The sequence below is a fragment of the Phalangium opilio genome, unplaced genomic scaffold (genome assembly GCF_054372755.1).
Source record: "Phalangium opilio isolate 3A_F unplaced genomic scaffold, DU_Popi_V2 ptg000089l_1, whole genome shotgun sequence".
NCBI lineage: Eukaryota > Metazoa > Arthropoda > Arachnida > Opiliones > Phalangiidae > Phalangium > Phalangium opilio.
Genome location: NW_028324194.1, coordinates 4,652,402 through 4,667,850, shown reverse-complemented (window position 1 = coordinate 4,667,850; position 15,449 = coordinate 4,652,402). Strand labels below are relative to the sequence as shown.

The window sequence follows — 15,449 nt, the reverse complement described above, 5'->3', positions numbered from 1 at the left end:
AGAAATACTCTTTGTAATCTCTTTTGTTTTTTTAAAAATAAATGTGTCACCTTTTTAATACTGTTTTCTTTTATTTCATATATTAAGTAATGTGGGGGTAAAAGAGAGGGTTAGGAACTATTGGTGATAAATAAATCGAATATTTCTATCATCATATTCATTCATCATCATGAACTCGGAGCTGCAGAGATATCATAATTTTTACTCCTGGCCACAAGATGGAAACTATAAAAAAGCTTCAAGCAGAGAGGGGCTTTATTCTAATAGACCAAATTAGAAATAGGAATGGGTTGGGGGATGCGGGGGGGGGGGTTGATTACGTCACTTCGTGATGATCTTGACTGGAAATTTGAATTGGTGGGGTATTTCTGTGCGGCATATTTTAGCGTCCTTGGCGGTAAATGGATGCTTTGTCAACGCAAAGTTCCACTCTTAAATTAGGTTCACCTTTGATGTTTGGTCGATAGTGAGATTCTTCAGCTCTTGCAACCCCTCCCCCTTTTTCAATTCGGAACTTATAGAAGATAATGCCTAGTTCTGTACACCATCTGTATATATTATCAACATTTTTTTTTAATAAATTACTTTGCCACCGACCAAAGCAAAATAATATTTTACATCTTCTGTAAATCCATAAATATGCATGGGAAACAAGATGCCGGCCACTGTTAAGGCGTGGACCGGGTTTTCGTACTCTCCTCTTTTTTTCTCAACCTGTCAATATTTGATTGATTGTGTAGGCTTATAGTTTTGTAAGCTTTTAACAAAGGATGCTTTTGTAGGAATAAATTTATAAAGACTATAATATAAAGTAAAAAGTTATTTATTTGCTTTTAAAGTATAGGTTCTAATAATAAGGATATTTTTTCAATTTTCATTTTAAATTGCATTTGATTTAACCTATAGTAATTTCTTCTATCTTCGTAAGGAAGATGATAAATTTTAATATTATTTTTAAATCTTACGTAAGTCATTAAGTTTTTCTTTGATATACAAAGCGTTTAGTTGTTTTCTAACGTAAAGTTCCAAGACAAATCTTTCGAGATCTGTAGTTTTAACTTTAAAGGTATGATAAATTTCTTCCCTGTTTCCTTGGGGTTTTTCAGGTGTTTTTCTTCGGTCCTGATTTTGTTATTTATTGACTTCTCTGTTTCATCTAAGCTAAAGGGTATGTTTTTTGTGGGCCCACCTCTGATAAAGTTGCACTTAGGGAAATGTTTCAAATGTTCTTCGTAAGAATTATCGGTGGGTTTCCAGGCTAATAAAATGCCGTTGTATTCGAAGCACTGTACTGGATCATCGGTATGTAACGAATAAAACCCCGCTCTGCTTAAAGCTTTTTCATAGTTTCCATCTTGTGGCCAGGAGTAAAAAGTATGATATCTCTGCAGCTCCGAGTTCATGATGATGAATGAATATGATGATAGAAATATTCGATTTACTTATCACCGATAGTTCCTACCCCTATCTTTACCCCCCTCCCATTACTTAATATATGAAATAAAACAAAACAGTATTAAAAAGGTGACACATTTATTTTTTAAAAATACAAAAGAGATTTCAAAGAGTATTTCTTAACAAAAGGATTAAGTTATTCTTTACGGGCGCGTTTCAACATGTTTGTAAGATGACATCATTCTTCAAACAATCTAGTCCAAACTCTGAAACCAGGGCTGCGTTCAATAACCGGCATTAAAAACATCGATGACTAAAAGATGACATCGATGTCTTACTGAACGGTTTTTCGCGTCTTTGGGCGTGACGTCATGATGCTCATCGGATGCCCATCAGAAAAATCAGCTGTGAGAGGAGGTTTTTTTGATGAGCATCGGATTCATGACGTAAATTTCGTAATTTTGCGCCGCTACCAAAAATGGGGGGACTACATCCCAATCTCCACCAATTTGAAATAATGAAGAATTGACAAATATTATCCTTAATGGATAATAATACTGAAAAGCAATATTTTATTTTGGTAAAAAATGGATTCTGACAGAATTTTGATTTAATTGATAAATTGAAGTACAATATCTTTGTAAATAGTTCGGATTTATTATTTAAGCCTCTGCCGTAACGTTATCATAATATCGTCGCCATTAAGAAAAGCATCGATTACACAAAATTGTGCCGTTCAACAACTGCAACGTCATCATGACGTCAAAAGAACACCGATTTCATTTTCCCAAACATCGATGTTTTTCCTGACGAGTGTTACTGAACGCAGCCCAGAGATTCAGGATTCCAGCATTCCCAAGATCAATAAAATAAATAGTACAATAAGTAGTTTTTAGGGGTTGATCTCCAAGATCTGACGTATTCTTGACAACCTTTGTGTACTTGACTCCATAACAACTCACAACATACAATGGGGATGGGGAGAGCGTAGGAAACTCCCGCACCTAATGGTAACGGACCCGGCCTTGAGCGAGTCAGAGTGAGTTATTTTTACAATCATTTTATTATGCCCTTAAGATCTTTGTTGATTCCCTACCCCCCCACCCCCCTTGGGTGGAGTATGCACCGTTAAGGTATGTATCCCAAATTCTTAATCGGTGTGAAATTTTGCCGAAATTAAAAGAGTTTTTGGTGAAATATAGAGTAATTTTGGTAAATTTAGCTAAAATATAACTCAACGTTTTTAACAATTTGAAATGTTTTTCAAATGACGCGTTTCGTTTCGGTAAAATGTATCCTAAGCGACTGATTTCGTTTCGATGGTTTATTCATTTTCCCATGTATTCCTAATTGATTTTAGGAATTTTAAATGACCGATTTCGTTTCGAAGAAATATAACGTAGTTGATCAAATACGTTTCGATTGTTTTTTACTTCTAACACGAATTGCATATCTTAGTAGAATTTAACTCAACGTTTTTAACAATTTGAAATGTTTTTCAAATGACGCGTTTCGTTTCGTTAAAATGTATCCTAAGCGACTGATTTCGTTTCGATGGTTTATTCATTTTCCCATGTATTCCTAATTGATTTTAGGAATTTTAAATGACCGATTTCGTTTCGAAGAAATATAACGTAGTTGATCAAATACGTTTCGATTGTTTTTTACTTCTAACACGAATTGCATATCTTAGTAGAATTTAACTCAACGTTTTTAACAATTTGAAATGTTTTTCAAATGACGCGTTTCGTTTCGTTAAAATGTATCCTAAGCGACTGATTTCGTTTCGATGGTTTATTCATTTTCCCATGTATTCCTATTTGATTTTAGGAATTTTAAATGACCGATTTCGTTTCGAAGAAATATAACGTAGTTGATCAAAAACGTTTCGATTGTTTTTTACTTCTAACACGAATTGCATATCTTAGTAGAATTTAACTCAACGTTTTTAACAATTTGAAATGTTTTTCAAATGACGCGTTTCGTTTCGTTAAAATGTATCCTAAGCGACTGATTTCGTTTCGATGGTTTATTCATTTTCCCATGTATTCCTATTTGATTTTAGGAATTTTAAATGACCGATTTCGTTTCGAAGAAATATAACGTAGTTGATCAAATACGTTTCGATTGTTTTTTACTTCTAACACGAATTGCATATCTTAGTAGAATTTAACTCAACGTTTTTAACAATTTGAAATGTTTTTCAAATGACGCGTTTCGTTTCGTTAAAATGTATCCTAAGCGACTGATTTCGTTTCGATGGTTTATTCATTTTCCCATGTATTCCTATTTGATTTTAGGAATTTTAAATGACCGATTTCGTTTCGAAGAAATATAACGTAGTTGATCAAATACGTTTCGATTGTTTTTTACTTCTAACACGAATTGCATATCTTAGTAGAATTTAACTCAACGTTTTTAACAATTTGAAATGTTTTTCAAATGACGCGTTTCGTTTCGGTAAAATGTATCCTAAGCGACTGATTTCGTTTCGATGGTTTATTCATTTTCCCATGTATTCCTATTTGATTTTAGGAATTTTAAATGACCGATTTCGTTTCGAAGAAATATAACGTAGTTGATCAAATACGTTTCGATTGTTTTTTACTTCTAACACGAATTGCATATCTTAGTAAAATTTAACTCAACGTTTTTAACAATTTGAAATGTTTTTCAAATGACGCGTTTCGTTTCGGTAAAATGTATCCTAAGCGACTGATTTCGTTTCGATGGTTTATTCATTTTCCCATGTATTCCTATTTGATTTTAGGAATTTTAAATGACCGATTTCGTTTCGAAGAAATATAACGTAGTTGATCAAATACGTTTCGATTGTTTTTTACTTCTAACACGAATTGCATATCTTAGTAGAATTTAACTCAACGTTTTTAACAATTTGAAATGTTTTTCAAATGACGCGTTTCGTTTCGTTAAAATGTATCCTAAGCGACTGATTTCGTTTCGATGGTTTATTCATTTTCCCATGTATTCCTATTTGATTTTAGGAATTTTAAATGACCGATTTCGTTTCGAAGAAATATAACGTAGTTGATCAAATACGTTTCGATTGTTTTTTACTTCTAACACGAATTGCATATCTTAGTAGAATTTAACTCAACATTTTTAACAATTTGAAATGTTTTTCAAATGACGCGTTTCGTTTCGTTAAAATGTATCCTAAGCGACTGATTTCGTTTCGATGGTTTATTCATTTTCCCATGTATTCCTATTTGATTTTAGGAATTTTAAATGACCGATTTCGTTTCGAAGAAATATAACGTAGTTGATCAAATATGTTTCGATTGTTTTTTACTTCTAACACGAATTGCATATCTTAGTAGAATTTAACTCAACGTTTTTAACAATTTGAAATGTTTTTCAAATGACGCGTTTCGTTTCGTTAAAATGTATCCTAAGCGACTGATTTCGTTTCGATGGTTTATTCATTTTCCCATGTATTCCTATTTGATTTTAGGAATTTTAAATGACCGATTTCGTTTCGAAGAAATATAACGTAGTTGATCAAATACGTTTCGATTGTTTTTTACTTCTAACACGAATTGCATATCTTAGTAGAATTTAACTCAACGGTTTTAACAATTTGAAATGTTTTTCAAATGACGCGTTTCGTTTCGTTAAAATGTATCCTAAGCGACTGATTTCGTTTCGATGGTTTATTCATTTTCCCATGTATTCCTATTTGATTTTAGGAATTTTAAATGACCGATTTCGTTTCGAAGAAATATAACGTAGTTGATCAAATACGTTTCGATTGTTTTTTACTTCTAACACGAATTGCATATCTTAGTAGAATTTAACTCAACGTTTTTAACAATTTGAAATGTTTTTCAAATGACGCGTTTCGTTTCGGTAAAATGTATCCTAAGCGACTGATTTCGTTTCGATGGTTTATTCATTTTCCCATGTATTCCTATTTGATTTTAGGAATTTTAAATGACCGATTTCGTTTCGAAGAAATATAACGTAGTTGATCAAATACGTTTCGATTGTTTTTTACTTCTAACACGAATTGCATATCTTAGTAGAATTTAACTCAACGTTTTTAACAATTTGAAATGTTTTTCAAATGACGCGTTTCGTTTCGTTAAAATGTATCCTAAGCGACTGATTTCGTTTCGATGGTTTATTCATTTTCCCATGTATTCCTATTTGATTTTAGGAATTTTAAATGACCGATTTAGTTTCGAAGAAATATAACGTAGTTGATCAAATACGTTTCGATTGTTTTTTACTTCTAACACGAATTGCATATCTTAGTAGAATTTAACTCAACGTTTTTAACAATTTGAAATGTTTTTCAAATGACGCGTTTCGTTTCGGTAAAATGTATCCTAAGCGACTGATTTCGTTTCGATGGTTTATTCATTTTCCCATGTATTCCTATTTGATTTTAGGAATTTTAAATGACCGATTTCGTTTCGAAGAAATATAACGTAGTTGATCAAATACGTTTCGATTGTTTTTTACTTCTAACACGAATTGCATATCTTAGTAGAATTTAACTCAACGTTTTTAACAATTTGAAATGTTTTTCAAATGACGCGTTTCGTTTCGTTAAAATGTATCCTAAGCGACTGATTTCGTTTCGATGGTTTATTCATTTTCCCATGTATTCCTATTTGATTTTAGGAATTTTAAATGACCGATTTCGTTTCGAAGAAATATAACGTAGTTGATCAAATACGTTTCGATTGTTTTTTACTTCTAACACGAATTGCATATCTTAGTAGAATTTAACTCAACGTTTTTAACAATTTGAAATGTTTTTCAAATGACGCGTTTCGTTTCGTTAAAATGTATCCTAAGCGACTGATTTCGTTTCGATGGTTTATTCATTTTCCCATGTATTCCTATTTGATTTTAGGAATTTTAAAGACCGATTTCGTTTCGAAGAAATATAACGTAGTTGATCAAATACGTTTCGATTGTTTTTTACTTCTAACACGAATTGCATATCTTAGTAGAATTTAACTCAACGTTTTTAACAATTTGAAATGTTTTTCAAATGACGCGTTTCGTTTCGTTAAAATGTATCCTAAGCGACTGATTTCGTTTCGATGGTTTATTCATTTTCCCATGTATTCCTATTTGATTTTAGGAATTTTAAATGACCGATTTCGTTTCGAAGAAATATAACGTAGTTGATCAAATAGGTTTCGATTGTTTTTTACTTCTAACACGAATTGCATATCTTAGTAGAATTTAACTCAACGTTTTTAACAATTTGAAATGTTTTTCAAATGACGCGTTTCGTTTCGTTAAAATGTATCCTAAGCGACTGATTTCGTTTCGATGGTTTATTCATTTTCCCATGTATTCCTATTTGATTTTAGGAATTTTAAATGACCGATTTCGTTTCGAAGAAATATAACGTAGTTGATCAAATACGTTTCGATTGTTTTTTACTTCTAACACGAATTGCATATCTTAGTAGAATTTAACTCAACGTTTTTAACAATTTGAAATGTTTTTCAAATGACGCGTTTCGTTTCGGTAAAATGTATCCTAAGCGACTGATTTCGTTTCGATGGTTTATTCATTTTCCCATGTATTCCTATTTGATTTTAGGAATTTTAAATGACCGATTTCGTTTCGAAGAAATATAACGTAGTTGATCAAATACGTTTCGATTGTTTTTTACTTCTAACACGAATTGCATATCTTAGTAGAATTTAACTCAACGTTTTTAACAATTTGAAATGTTTTTCAAATGACGCGTTTCGTTTCGTTAAAATGTATCCTAAGCGACTGATTTCGTTTCGATGGTTTATTCATTTTCCCATGTATTCCTATTTGATTTTAGGAATTTTAAATGACCGATTTCGTTTCGAAGAAATATAACGTAGTTGATCAAATACGTTTCGATTGTTTTTTACTTCTAACACGAATTGCATATCTTAGTAGAATTTAACTCAACGTTTTTAACAATTTGAAATGTTTTTCAAATGACGCGTTTCGTTTCGGTAAAATGTATCCTAAGCGACTGATTTCGTTTCGATGGTTTATTCATTTTCCCATGTATTCCTATTTGATTTTAGGAATTTTAAATGACCGATTTCGTTTCGAAGAAATATAACGTAGTTGATCAAATACGTTTCGATTGTTTTTTACTTCTAACACGAATTGCATATCTTAGTAGAATTTAACTCAACGTTTTTAACAATTTGAAATGTTTTTCAAATGACGCGTTTCGTTTCGTTAAAATGTATCCTAAGCGACTGATTTCGTTTCGATGGTTTATTCATTTTCCCATGTATTCCTATTTGATTTTAGGAATTTTAAATGACCGATTTCGTTTCGAAGAAATATAACGTAGTTGATCAAATACGTTTCGATTGTTTTTTACTTCTAACACGAATTGCATATCTTAGTAGAATTTAACTCAACGTTTTTAACAATTTGAAATGTTTTTCAAATGACGCGTTTCGTTTCGTTAAAATGTATCCTAAGCGACTGATTTCGTTTCGATGGTTTATTCATTTTCCCATGTATTCCTATTTGATTTTAGGAATTTTAAAGACCGATTTCGTTTCGAAGAAATATAACGTAGTTGATCAAATACGTTTCGATTGTTTTTTACTTCTAACACGAATTGCATATCTTAGTAGAATTTAACTCAACGTTTTTAACAATTTGAAATGTTTTTCAAATGACGCGTTTCGTTTCGTTAAAATGTATCCTAAGCGACTGATTTCGTTTCGATGGTTTATTCATTTTCCCATGTATTCCTATTTGATTTTAGGAATTTTAAATGACCGATTTCGTTTCGAAGAAATATAACGTAGTTGATCAAATAGGTTTCGATTGTTTTTTACTTCTAACACGAATTGCATATCTTAGTAGAATTTAACTCAACGTTTTAAACAATTTGAAATGTTTTTCAAATGACGCGTTTCGTTTCGTTAAAATGTATCCTAAGCGACTGATTTCGTTTCGATGGTTTATTCATTTTCCCATGTATTCCTATTTGATTTTAGGAATTTTAAATGACCGATTTCGTTTCGAAGAAATATAACGTAGTTGATCAAATACGTTTCGATTGTTTTTTACTTCTAACACGAATTGCATATCTTAGTAGAATTTAACTCAACGTTTTTAACAATTTGAAATGTTTTTCAAATGACGCGTTTCGTTTCGTTAAAATGTATCCTAAGCGACTTATTTCGTTTCGATGGTTTATTCATTTTCCCATGTATTCCTATTTGATTTTAGGAATTTTAAATGACCGATTTCGTTTCGAAGAAATATAACGTAGTTGATCAAATACGTTTCGATTGTTTTTTACTTTTAACACGAATTGCATATCTTAGTAGAATTTAACTCAACGTTTTTAACAATTTGAAATGTCTTTCAAATGACGCGTTTCGTTTCGGTAAAATGTATCCTAAGCGACTGATTTCGTTTCGATGGTTTATTCATTTTCCCATGTATTCCTATTTGATTTTAGGAATTTTAAATGACCGATTTCGTTTCGAAGAAATATAACGTAGTTGATCAAATACGTTTCGATTGTTTTTTACTTCTAACACGAATTGCATATCTTAGTAGAATTTAACTCAACGTTTTTAACAATTTGAAATGTTTTTCGAATGACGCGTTTCGTTTCGGTAAAATGTATCCTAAGCGACTGATTTCGTTTCGATGGTTTATTCATTTTCCCATGTATTCCTATTTGATTTTAGGAATTTTAAATGACCGATTTCGTTTCGAAGAAATATAACGTAGTTGATCAAATACGTTTCGATTGTTTTTTACTTCTAACACGAATTGCATATCTTAGTAGAATTTAACTCAACGTTTTTAACAATTTGAAATGTTTTTCGAATGACGCGTTTCGTTTCGGTAAAATGTATCCTAAGCGACTGATTTCGTTTCGATGGTTTATTCATTTTCCCATGTATTCCTATTTGATTTTAGGAATTTTAAATGACCGATTTCGTTTCGAAGAAATATAACGTAGTTGATCAAATACGTTTCGATTGTTTTTTACTTCTAACACGAATTGCATATCTTAGTAGAATTTAACTCAACGTTTTTAACAATTTGAAATGTTTTTCGAATGACGCGTTTCGTTTCGGTAAAATGTATCCTAAGCGACTGATTTCGTTTCGATGGTTTATTCATTTTCCCATGTATTCCTATTTGATTTTAGGAATTTTAAATGACCGATTTCGTTTCGAAGAAATATAACGTAGTTGATCAAATACGTTTCGATTGTTTTTTACTTCTAACACGAATTGCATATCTTAGTAAAATTTAACTCAACGTTTTTAACAATTTGAAATGTTTTTCAAATGACGCGTTTCGTTTCGGTAAAATGTATCCTAAGCGACTGATTTCGTTTCGATGGTTTATTCATTTTCCCATGTATTCCAATTTGATTTTAGGAATTTTAAATGACCGATTTCGTTTCGAAGAAATATAACGTAGTTGATCAAATACGTTTCGATTGTTTTTTACTAACACGAATTGCTTATCTTAGTAGAATTTAACTCAACGTTTTTGACAATTTGAAATGTTTTTCAAATGACGCGTTTCGTTTCGGTAAAATGTAACCTAGAGGGCTGATTTCGTTTCGGTGGTCTATTCAATTTCCCATGTATTCCTAAGGGTTTTTAGGAATTGAAAATTATCGTTTTCGTTTCGAAGAAATGTCTCGTAGTTGATCAAAAACGTTTCGATGGATTTTTACTTCTAACACGAAATGCTTTGTGAATGATGCTTCTTACATTACCGTTTTACGATTTCCACAAATTTTTTAATACGAGGTCGATAATTTTGATAAATATAGTACGTATTAGGTTAATGCTTCGGTCTAATGATATGTTGTCTTTCTGCTAACGATACAAAAACATAACTTGTTGAGACTTGTCCGGATAATGCCCTCGGGTCAACCACCTGGAATCAATTAAATGCTTGACCCTCTTCCCAGTTTGTTGAACATTGGACTTGACTATTTGGGCATGGGTTAAGGATTAAACAAAAACGCATTCATCCAATGAAACGTTCTTGTTCAAAACCAGGTTAGGTTAGGGTAGGTTATGTTATGTTTGGTTTTGAGGACGTCTCTTCCTCTTTGGAGCGGTTATTCACTTGAAGTACAGTAAATCGGCTGGCTTAAAGTATTTTCATGATGAATATAACATAAAAAATAAATGAATATTAGCAATTAGTTTTATAATGTCATATTTTGCTGATTTACTACTATTTTGTTCTTATAATCCTTAATTTTAAAATAATAATTTAGAAAATGTTTGTATCTAGAGTTCATTTTAAGTCGGCCTTAAATTGCATTAAGTTAATTTAATTTTTGCTAGAGAAGATAAAATCTTTGTGTTTCCGGAATTAAATATATTTAAATTCATCGGGGATATTTAACCAAAGATTAATGTCTCAAATTCTCAATGGACCGTATCCTAAATTCGCCGAAGTGCGCGTTTTACGGTGCAATGGGAAAGTCCCATTGGACAGAATCGTAAATCCGCCAAAGTGCAGGTTTTTCGGTCGAATGGGATCGGGGCCGGTTGATGGGGATTCGGCGCAATGCTACTGAAGCCAATTACACTAACCTAGGCAATGTTGTCGTGAATTGTGGGTTGAACAGTTAAAGTGTCACCACGTTTCCCCTATGCGAGCTGGCAGTGGAGGAGGTACGGGGTTAGCTAAGAGTTGATTACCCTAGTGCCTTGGATATTAACATTAATTAATAAATTGACTTAAGTCTTATCACTTATCTTTAACCAAAAGAAATAATTAACAGATATGAAATTTTAGTTCAATATTGAAACCGTGCAATTCCACAATACATTTTCAGAGTTCATTTTCATAACCAAAAGTAGCTTATACGCTTGTAATTCCCGTGATCTACTACAAGAGCAGTTAAAATCCCCTAATGACTTCATAGATTAAAACTAACACCGCCGGAATAAGACTGACTGAAAATATGATTATTAAGAGACGCGTTTGGTCGTCACTGTCGTTGAATTCTTCATTTTCGAAGTTAGTTTCCGAAGTGACGCATCTAGAGTCCGTCAACCAATAATGTAGTTCCAAAGCTTTATCGCACAAGCAAGCAGACGCCGCAAATCGAATTCTGCAAAAGTTAAATATTTAAGTTTTTCATCATTTTGTATTAGTTGCGCTTTAGGTTTTACGTTTACTTCAGCCACATATTTGACTGATATTTGGGAAATTAATTTTCTTAAAAGATAATTGAAACTTACACCAGGGATAGATCACGGGCCACTAAACTAAGAGGACATTTCACCTCTAGCTTTGCGTATACAATTGGCTCGTCCCTTCAAAAAAACGGGCTCCTATGTGAGTTAGGAGGGGAAAAGGTGGTTGAACCGGAACTTGCAACACGTACCGCAGCGCCATCTACCCTGAAATACATTTAACCTGTGAACTTTGACTCTGTCTTCTGCTACAGTTTATACCGAGCGCTGGCGTGCTAAGATGTTTACATTTTTACCTAACAGTCAACTAGTGTTAGGGCTCCAGGTTTTAAGGGTGCGTATCTGTTTTCAATATTAATCACAATTGTAAACTATTACATTTAAAAAGTAAACTAACTTTCTAAAACACAACACCAGAAACGCACAGTCGCACCAGATAGCCCGCCTTTCTCGAGCTACGGGAAATTTAAAAATGGACGCTATTTTTTCAAAAATACTGTTTTCCAGCCTCACTAGACTTGTTACCGAAATGACGTGCTTCCGCTTTTTAAAAAAGTCCGCTAGAGGCGACACTAGTAAAAAGCGTTTGCCTAGAGAGACGCCCGATAACAGAGCTGGAATGTCCTCTTAGTTTAGTGGCCCGTGGATAATTTAATTCTAGAAGTAGGAATAGAGAACGGTTAGTATTTACTTCAGTCCGACTCATAGCCCAGTATATAGCCCCTCCCCCAACACGTAACGAAAAGTTTTTACCCCCCCCCCCTTTTCCCGCGACTTTGACGCGCGTCCAGATTACTCTGTTCTCCATTCCTACTTCTAAAGTTAAATCTAACCCTGCTTACACATAATTGTGCCACAATGAAACTTAATTTTCGAATAAAGTTTTATCGAAACTAAGCAAACTAGAGTGTTTACTATCAAAATAATTAGTTGATTGTTTTTATCACATTCTGAATAGCATAAGTTTATAGGATATTTCCCATAAGTATGACACTTCCTACATTTGGTTATGCCCTCAGTAAGCAGTGACAAACTTATGGAACATAAATTATGAACTTATGGTAAATGGTAATGCAAGGAAGATATATTCCTAAAAACGAGACTATTCGCGTAGCCTTTGATTTTTTGTTATCTTAAAAGTAGTTCGGGCAGGATTTTTTAACACCATACTTCTCTTCCAACCAATACATCGTCCTTGCCAGATGTAATTATAAGCCAATTTCAATCATTACATTTAAAATAAAGCGGCGGCCCTGGACTAATGTGCACTCTAAACATTAGATGGGCCAGTTAAAAATTAAATGTCTGGGGTCTACTGGCCTTCTGGCCACTTTATTAATTAAGAAGCTTCCAAGGTTACGCATTTTAAGTGGATAGTGTCCTGTTCATTTAATTAAAGTGCTTGGGCTCTACTGGTCACATGTCCAGTTTAAAACAAATCCTTATTTCTCATCCTAGTTCACATTGTGGATTTTTTTTTTTTTGGATTTTTAGTTTAGGGAAAAGACGAATACAATTTTTCGCGCGCTCTTACATTCTATTGATGTTCTCCAACATGCCCTTGTTGATGGAATTATTTCTTCTGATTTGAAACGCCATAGAAATCGTTGTTAAGGGAAATGGCGACTTGTAAAACAAAGGCTGGGCATCTTCTTTCGTTTGAGTTTCCTTGCAGTAGTTTTCGACATCATCTATTTCATCATTCCAGACGACATACACCCCCTTTCCCTTCGACACACTCGCCATAAAATCTCTCATAACAGGTTTATTCTTTATACGTCTTCCGTAAATTTCCTTGCCTTCAATTCCGGGTATAGTCTTTATTAAAACAGAAGTCAAAGATATATTTTTGACCATCCAGATTGCGAAATTAAAAAAATTGTAGAAAGTGAAGTAATTGAAGGTAAAATTCTACTTTTAGTTTTTAAAGTCAAAAATAATCCATTAAATAATATCGTAAGTTCATAAGATATGTTCGATAAGTCTGTCACTGGTTACTGAGAGCTTGTCATGAAGTGACGTAGATGAAACGTCATTGATTCCTGGAAAGCTTCTAGAGACTTACTGAGAGCTTGTTCTGCAACGACGCGAGAATTGACTAAGCGCGGTTTTATAGTCCATCTTCCTATTTAGTCTGTACTAAGCCTCATCATGCGTCGCTTTAGGAGAATCTATGGCCTACGACACTTCATGACAAGCTCTCAGTAATCAGTGATAAACTCATATCTATGACGTTTCAAATACGTTTCATGACAAGCTCTCAGTAACCAGTGGCAAACATGTGGAACATATCTTATGAATTTATGATTTAGATGATGGCACTGGCATAATTTCAAACTAACTCGATGTACATTGGCTCTGGGTCACAATTGCTCAAAACCTATATCTTACGTTTAAGAAGTCAATCATGGCAGTGGAATACTTAGATGTGTAGAATTTAAGGTCTTTAACGAGCAATATGTCTTTCAAATTGTTAATGATAGTTTTCTGGCCAATCAAAACATCAGCGGTGATGAATGACAAAAGAGCACTGTTCGTCACGATTAAAGTAAGAAACCAAGTATTCAGTAAATGCTTGGATATTCCATGATTCAGTTTTACAACCCAACCTGCGGAAGTTAAGAAAACAGTTGGAAGAGGGAATTGAAGCGAATTCTTTGTTTGAAACTTGCTTGCTTGTAACACAGGAGCGAAGTACATCCATAGGAATGATCCTAATTGATTCGACTTTTCAAACCATTTCGTCAAAGCGGCGAGAATTAAAATCGTCATGAATAACAGTCCAAGGAACTGAATAATAATGTTTGAAATTATTCCATTGTGAACAGCTTTTACTAAACAATTTCACGAAAATTGCGTTCATCACCGCAAAACATAGGTTTATAAGATTTGTTCCATAAGTATGACACTACATAGGCTTACTGAGAGCTAGTTCGAGAACTACAAGCGAGAATTGAATACACTAGGTTATGCAGTCCATCGTCCTATTTAGTCTACACTAAGCCTTTGACAGCACCTCACCAGGCGTTGCTTTATGAGAATGACGTTTCACCTACGTCACTTCGTGACAAGCTCTCAGTAACCAGGGACAAACTTATGAAACATATCTTATGAAGTTATGCCGCAAATCACTGCAGTTAAGTAATGTATAGAATACAGAAATGGGGGAAAATTCAAGTTATTGCAGAATGAAAATGAGAGTTTGAATTTTCATCTTTAGTTTTTGAGTTAGTTGAGAAGAAGTAAATTGAATATCTTTGCTCACCCATGAAGGTATGGTGAAAATATTTGTAAGAAAGCTTTCCCGCATCGTGGAAGGTAGTTGCGAAAACATTATTGCTTTGGGGTAATACAGCTCTGCCGTTGATTCATATTTCTTTGACTGTTTGTACGAAATAGCGCTGGGGTGTGCATTCAAATCCCACAACCCATAGGACTATAATTTTTAGACCCACATAATATTAATAATAAGAAACTGAAAACAGAAGAGCACTTATGCGGTATCAGTAAGTGTATAAGGTCCATTTTAGCAACGACTGGCACGGAAAGTTAACAAACATTCTGTACCTAGATATTTGTTTAATTCAGTTTGTTACGTGAAAAATATTAATCTATTGCGGTTTTCTACTCGTTCTACCAGATGATATTATTTAGAAAGATATTCTACTGCTCAAACGTTAGGTTTCGCTTATATTTACTCTGTGAAATGGATAAATTAAAGTTATAAATTACTTACATTTTCAAATGTAACGCTGCAAATTTTTTTTAAAAAAGTACAAAATTAGAAAACAATATTTTGAAAACTACTTGGTTGGCTTATCGCAGAAAATAGCCTAATACTAACACGTTACACCT

The 15,449-nt window shown here is 33.1% G+C and overlaps 1 protein-coding gene across 1 annotated transcript; it reads right to left on the bottom strand.

The window, feature by feature from the left end:
• Window positions 1-382: 382 nt before the first annotated feature.
• On the bottom strand, window positions 383-14,863 carry LOC149647115 (uncharacterized). The gene is made up of 6 exons (XM_089849598.1): window positions 14,860-14,863; window positions 13,986-14,203; window positions 13,129-13,412; window positions 11,353-11,509; window positions 586-714; window positions 383-514 (listed from the first exon to the last, which is right to left on the bottom strand). Exons 1-6 carry the CDS (start codon window positions 14,861-14,863, stop codon window positions 383-385), a joined length of 924 nt encoding a protein of 307 aa, XP_089705724.1.
• Between the last annotated feature and the right edge of the window lie 586 nt (window positions 14,864-15,449).